This window comes from Syngnathus acus, chromosome 13, assembly GCF_901709675.1.
Source record: "Syngnathus acus chromosome 13, fSynAcu1.2, whole genome shotgun sequence".
In the NCBI taxonomy this organism is placed as follows: domain Eukaryota; kingdom Metazoa; phylum Chordata; class Actinopteri; order Syngnathiformes; family Syngnathidae; genus Syngnathus; species Syngnathus acus.
In genome coordinates, this window is record NC_051098.1 from 909,703 (window position 1) to 916,499 (window position 6,797).

The 6,797-nt window shown below is 40.1% G+C and overlaps 2 protein-coding genes across 2 annotated transcripts in view; both read right to left on the reverse strand.

Annotated features, from left to right (window-relative positions):
• Positions 1–1,074: 1,074 nt before the first annotated feature.
• On the reverse strand, positions 1,075–3,547 carry LOC119132715 (T-box transcription factor TBX2b-like). Its single transcript, XM_037268182.1, has 3 exons — positions 3,541–3,547; positions 2,882–3,465; positions 1,075–2,297 (listed from the first exon to the last, which is right to left on the reverse strand). Exons 1-3 carry the CDS (start codon positions 3,545–3,547, stop codon positions 1,887–1,889), a joined length of 1,002 nt encoding a protein of 333 aa, XP_037124077.1. The 3' UTR covers positions 1,075–1,886.
• Positions 3,548–4,677: 1,130 nt separating this feature from the next.
• The window catches only part of LOC119132869 (T-box transcription factor TBX2b-like), a 6,602-nt gene continuing 4,482 nt past the window's right edge, over positions 4,678–6,797 (reverse strand). The window contains exons 3-5 of the mRNA XM_037268447.1: positions 6,755–6,797; positions 5,742–5,818; positions 4,678–5,007 (exon numbers count right to left, since the gene is read on the reverse strand). The exon at positions 6,755–6,797 is cut by the window's right edge and continues 104 nt beyond it. Coding sequence (XP_037124342.1) covers positions 4,758–5,007; positions 5,742–5,818; positions 6,755–6,797 — 370 coding nt within the window. The 3' untranslated portion in view covers positions 4,678–4,757. The remainder of the gene's footprint in view (positions 5,008–5,741; positions 5,819–6,754) is intronic.

Below are 6,797 nucleotides of genomic sequence, written 5' to 3' on the forward strand. Positions count from 1 at the left end.
GCTGCGGGAACGCACACAACAGCCTCCAGCATCCCACCTGGCAGCACAACGTCAGCTGCGCTGGTATGGCCATGTCAAAAGACTCCCCCCTGAACACTCGACTCACGCTATCCTCAATTTCCAACCCAAAATTGCTGGCTGGAAACGACTCCGCGGTGCCCCTCACACTCGATGGATCTAGCTGAAGCTGAGCCCCTAGCACTGGACCGAACCAACTGGCGAAGACTAACTAAACTGATTGGCTCTACGCATGGCGACACTCCCCTCGCTGAGCAAGAGAACTGATGATGATGATCCTGCCAGCGACACTCCTTCAGTTTTCTCCCCAGAACTAAGGGAATAGGTGACCTGTGTGGCTGAAAACCCAGTTTATGCCTCCCATCTGTCACGACTCGTCCCCGGTCGTTTTATTATGTGTACATGTTTGCCATGGTTTCTGTTCGCGTCCCCCCTCCCCTCCTGTGTCACCTCACGATCTATATAATCACAGTCACCTGCCTCTCGTGAGTGCGAGTGCGTATGGTTATTTGTCTCTGTGTGCCCTGCGACTGTCTGGCAACCAGTTCAGGGTGTCCCCCGCCTGCTGCGCCATGAATGCTGGATTGGCTTCGGTATACCCGTGACACCCGTGGGGACAAGCGCTATGGGATAATGGATGCATGGATAATAATAATAAAAAAAAAACTAATCTCTGGTCAAATGTGGTAAAAGTGTTGTAGTATAATGGGTTTTTGGTATACATACACATGATAATTGATCATTCATACTGCTTATTTACATATAGATACGTACTATATATAGCCCCCACAGTTTCAAAATTCCATCCACTCATCCATTCATTTGACCCTATAAAAAAATAGAGAATAATATAGAGCGCTTAAGTTGAGTGAATAGTTAACTGTACATAAATACATTAAAACGCTCTTGAACAAATAAACTCCAAAACAACTTTTTACTTGCATATGGCCAACAGAGGGCGCTCCTGTCCAACAGTTCATATGTAAACTGACGATGTCTCTCCAATTTGTTCCTACCAAATTATGTAAATATTACTAAAATGACACACACACACACATTTTCAACACAGAAGTTTTATTAAAAAGTGTGAGACAATCAGAAAATACGGACAACCAGGATGACTAGAAACATTTACTGATTAAATAAATCCATCAACTGACGTATCTTTAAATAAGGGATTGCTTTGATAGTCAATAGCCTGACTGAAGTTAAGTAACCTGAGGTGTTTTAAATCACATGAACCGTTTTCTCCGCTGCTCTGAAAATATTGCTGGATATACCGTAGACCAAATATGGCACACATGTCCCACAATCAGTGACTCAAAACACGTTTAAATTGTTGACGAGCCTTTATGTAATGGAGTGGGTTAGATAGCAAAGTGTGATATTCAAAATATATACACACTAGTACACACACTTAAATAATTTAATACCAATTGCATATAATTATTTACAGATTTATTTAGCTTCACATTACATAAATTGATCAGAAATCCATTTCTCTTGAATAAAATTCCCCATGAATGCAATTAATAGATCACAGCCTCAAACTGGTCTAGTTTTGTTGATGTTTTTGTTTTATACTATGAGGCCACTTTCCCAAATAACCCCCCGCCACCCTAAACATACTATGTAGGTTTATGTTACCCGTCAGGAAGATTCAGTCTGAGGATGAAAATTGGGAGGTCGTGGTTTGTTATAAGTTTTTCCATTCTATATCACAGCTTTGGTGTTGGGCTTTTTACTAATGTAGAATTGTTTCAATAGCAATTCTTAATCAAAACATCACCTTAGTTGTTGTAGTGTGCTAAAAATAACAGAATAGTCCTCGCATCTGCAAGCCAAGCCATGACATACTGAGTCGTATATCACTCTGGAGAATGTTCTGCTGGGGATGGATGGCCCTCCAGGCCACTCAAAAGTTTCTGAATATTCTGAATTTCATTCAGAGAGTCTTTCCTTTTGGGAGACTTGACCCTCCCGTAGGATCCACCATTCTTGTTGTGGCTGTTGTGTACTGGGCTGGTCTCCCGACTGCATGATTTAGAGCCTGGGTTGAGGCTACATTGCAGATTGGTTGTAAGTAGGCTAGAACTCTGAGACAAAGACATTGGGAGCCGGTACGGGTTGAAGCGGAGACATGGTCGAGATGTGACCAGAAAAGGGTTTCTGGAGAATGGGCTGGAAGTGTTGGTTGCTGGGATGGCTGAGGCTGCAGCTGCTGCCATATAGGTGTAGGGATAGGGAAAGAAACCTCCAAACTGAGGCATGGGGATGCCCTGAAATGCAACAGGGTAAAGTGGATATTTATTTTTCAGCAATACAGTCTAGTCAATAGAGCAACTGATTACATGAATGAGTATTTTTTTTAATTAAAACTTTTGTTGAACATTTTGATTACTACTACTATTAATATTCAATTCAAACTTTTGTTGAAAGTAAGGATTACTACTACTATTATTGTTATTACTACTACTATCATTACTACTACTATCAATACTATGACTATTATTACTACAACTACTATTATTATCATTATCATTTGTAGTAGTGCTGGTAGTATTTGTGACTAAACTGTAATCCTACGATGTTGATTCATATTCACATATTTTAATGATGTACTGATTTACAAATTCGAGTCATGGTAAGCCTTTGCCATGCAAAATTCTGCCATGCTACTTGATTGAAAAAGTAAAATTTTGAGAACTGATGAACCTATCCCCTAATAGTGCCAGGTTAGTGTACTGGTGAATCAGAGTAAAGTAAAACACCTCACAGTTACAGCCATAGAGTAGATATCAAACTTAACGGTGCAGGTGTATAGGTGTGCTAGATCATTTATAAAATGAATTGTCAGCCTTACCTGAGAGGCAAGGACATGCTGAGACAAATGGAAGGGGAAGGCATTGGTGGTTCCTCCTGCTTCTTGAGAAGAAAGGTGGCTATTTTCCAAACTATTTGCTCCAGATACAGAGGCCAATAAATGACCCATTCCCATAGCAGAAAGGGCTCCATGGGTCATGGCAAACTGCCCAGGGTGAAACAAAAGTGGTGATCCGGTGTTTAGAGTGTTAAAGAACTGTTGGCTGTGGAGGCCAGTCAGTGCCAAGCTTTGTAAATGACCTGACTTTAAGTGTGAAGGGCTTTCGGTCTGGACCACGAGTGGGGAGAAGTTGTCCTTAATAGCACTGATGCTTCCAGGTTCAGAGTCTTTAAACGACATATCAGCTGTGTTTTTACGGTGCCTCATCTCAGCTTTGTATTGATCCATGTACCTTACATTGAATGTGTGGTCATCCTTCATGTCCATATCAGGCCTTTCTCTGATCCGCTCCTCACATCGAGTGCTATAGGGAGACACAGGTTCAGTCCCCAGGCTGTTTGAGCTTGTGCAACGCTCACCATGATTTTCAAGCTCCTGCTCACTGTCAGTGCATGTTTTCTCATCTAAAACAACAAATATTACAAAAAGGCAAAACGGTGAGCAAGGTGAATGTGATACACAACGCAAGGTGAATGCACAATACATTTCCAAACACAGTAAAAATATTGATTTCAGCAATTTGTAGGCATCTATTTATAATTTGTTTTCATTTGTTCTTAGAACGATTCTAATAGGATTTATGAAAGTCAACAAATTTATCAGCTGTAATAATAATAAACTGAGGTGACTGTAAAAAGCCTGAAAAATAACCTATTCTTTGATGAATAGCACTCTTAAAAGGGCAGAAGTGGAAGATAAACTAATATGGTCTGGGGATGCGCCCCATTCAGGATCATAAAGAACATGATCAACCCCTCGACTTTTGTGACGTAAGGCAACAAAAATGTTAAACAGTAAAACAGAAGACTGCCTCTCTTCCATCGGGATGAGCATAATAGACTAAGCTGAGCTACATCTTTTGATCCATCAACAATGTCAGATTTTGCACCTCTGTCAGAATTCTAATCAACCCTATATGCTCGATCTCGGATCTCCAACTCAGCAAGGCAGGCAAAGCCAGACATAGACTTAATGCCATCTATCACGATACGTGAAAGACAGAAGGAACAATATTTTTTCTCCTTAGCTAGATAATAGGTTTAGTACCATGTACTCAATAATAGTTTATTTGAAATATACTTTAAATCACCAAATTTAGATCACCAAATGATTCCCGAGCACGGCACCGCTGCTGCTCACTGCTCCCCTCTCCCCCAGGGGATGGATCAAAATCACACGGGGATGGGTTAAATGCAGAGGACAAATTTCACCACACCCAGATGTGTGTGTAACAATCATTGGGACTTTAACTTTTTAACTTAACTTTAAATATTCGGGAAAAGTGTGACATCTTTATTTTGACCAACAACTCGTTTTTTACAGTGTGTGGTTTGCGGCCAGAGTGGTGGTCATGCACTGCCTGTTTAAAGTGTTCGGAAATAAGGGTTAAAATGAAGAAACAAAAAAATGATCATAATGTTTTCTCTAAAATGAACAATGTATAGTAAATACTATCATATCCTATGCCCATTGCCAAGATGTGGCTGTAAACTGTTCTGTAATGTGAGTATAGTCACATTAATAAAAAAATTGCAAATTGACACCGAAATAAAATCAGCATTTGTTCCTTTTTGAATCAAACTAAATGTAAAATAATATTTTTTTTATTTGTGCATGCACTAAAGGAAAAGCAGCAGAACCTCGATTTTATGCGGACCAGAATTCGGGAATCGCGTTAAGCCTAAAAGTGCCTTAGTTAGAAAGTCTTGGAAGGGGAAATAAATTCAGAGGCATGCATACGAGTGTATCCGTAAATTGCAATAGGGAAATACGTCCTAAAATACACATGTTTGCATTTGGGGAATAACATCATTGTTCTTCTACCCGCTCCCAGTGGGGAATGAATGGCGTCTCGAACAGTTGGAGTTTCACTTGACGCATCTGAGTCCCCGCAATCCCTGCGCTGGTCGTCAAACATCCGCAACGATGGCAGACTTAATTGTTTCCTGTCAACGACAACATTTATAGTAATAGTAGTAATAATAGCATCTAGTAGTATGTATATATAGCAGGGGTCACCAACCTTTCTTAAACCGAGGGCTACTTCCTGGGTACTAACGAAAGGGCTAGCAGTTTGACACACACTTCTGAAATAGCCAATTTGCTCAATTTAGCTTTAACTATGTGTTATTATTAATTGTTATTTCCAGTTCACATGTAAGTGTGATTTAAACAAGAATAGCAAAAATAACATAAAATAAATAGATGCAGCTAATTGAGCTAATTTTGGAACAGCCCTGCGGGCGACTCACGCAGTCCTCACGGGCGACCTAGTGCCCGCGGGCACCGTGCTGGTGACCCCTGATATATAGTATATAATATCCATCCATATTTTGAACCGCTTTCCCTCTTGAGGGTCGCAGGCGTGCCGGAGCCTATCCCCTCTGACTTTGAGCAGTAGTTGGGGGATGCCCTGAACTGGTTGCAGGGCACACATAGACAAAAAAAAAAACATTCACACTCACAATCACACCTATGGGCAATTTAGAGTGCTCAATCGGCCTACCATGCATGTTTTTGGGATGTGAAAGGAAACCGGAGAACACAGAAGAAACACATGCAAACTCCACACAGGAAGGCCGGAGCCGAACTCGAACTCTTGACCACTGTGAGGCAGATGCGCTAACCAGTCGACCAATAATAATAATAATAATAATAATAATAATTATAATGTAATAACCTTTTCTCTCTTCTTCCGTTCCCAGTGTCTCTGAATCCTTTGGCAAATGGATTGTTGTCAATCTTAAGTTGTGTTATCTGTCAGTGATAAGAGCAGCAAAGATAAAAAAAAAAAAACACTGTCTTGTTGTTACTCTTAGATTTATTTATGTTTCCTACAAATAAATATTAAAATAGAGCCCAACACTTTTGGATTTTCATAAAAGGCTTTATACTCATTGGGCCTCTGATTGGACATTCGCCAACAAAATAATTATTTTAGGCTGTTACTCCAAAGAGCAAAGAAAACCCGTGCACACACACACTCACACACTCTCTCTCTCTCTCTCTCTCTCTCTCCCTCTCTCTCACATGCGCACGCAGACGCACACACACACACACACACGGGCTGCAATACTTCGACAGATAACTGTGATGTGAATAATTAATCTGCTGCTTGTATTACGAATATAGCAAGGCATTCCAGAAATCTTTAAATTCCAGTGTCAGTCCATTTACTATCAATACTTGGATGCTTTACTCCAATATGTTTCTTAAACAAAGCATTTAAGGCGTTTTCTATTTCAACAAGGAGAGTTTTAGTATCAGTCTTCGTTAGCTGCATGGTGACCAGTCCTTTGTTGATCAAGAGTCCTCGACATAATCCCTCGTTTATATTTGAATTTCGCCAGAGTTAGTTCCAATGAGCGTTTGTGAGGTGAAAATCTGGTATGAGCAAAATAGCCCCCATCTAAATCTTCAATTCAATTCAGTTTTGATCTTCATCCAATTTTCAATCATTAGGTCTAGATTATTAAAATGGGTAATTTCTGAAGAGCCGAAAATTTTGCTGTATGAAGAATAAATATGATTTCTCACAGTATTTACGGCTAATATTTTCTATGATTGCAGACAATGGACATAGTGTTTTGTGTAATGTTAGGGAATTGGGAAAAAAATAATTAAGATCATCATGTATGATATATTAATTATAACAGCACCAATAGAGGCACCTGAGTATGCAAACTGACTCACCTTGTCGTTCTGATATGCTGTCACAGCCACAAACTCAGTCTCC

Excerpts from the sequence above, each read along its gene's own strand:
- LOC119132715 (XM_037268182.1), bottom strand. Across the intron at positions 2,298-2,881 it reads AGCATGTCCTTGCCTCTCAG|GGCATCCCCATGCCTCAGTT; the intron begins GTAAGGCTGACA and ends GTTGCATTTCAG.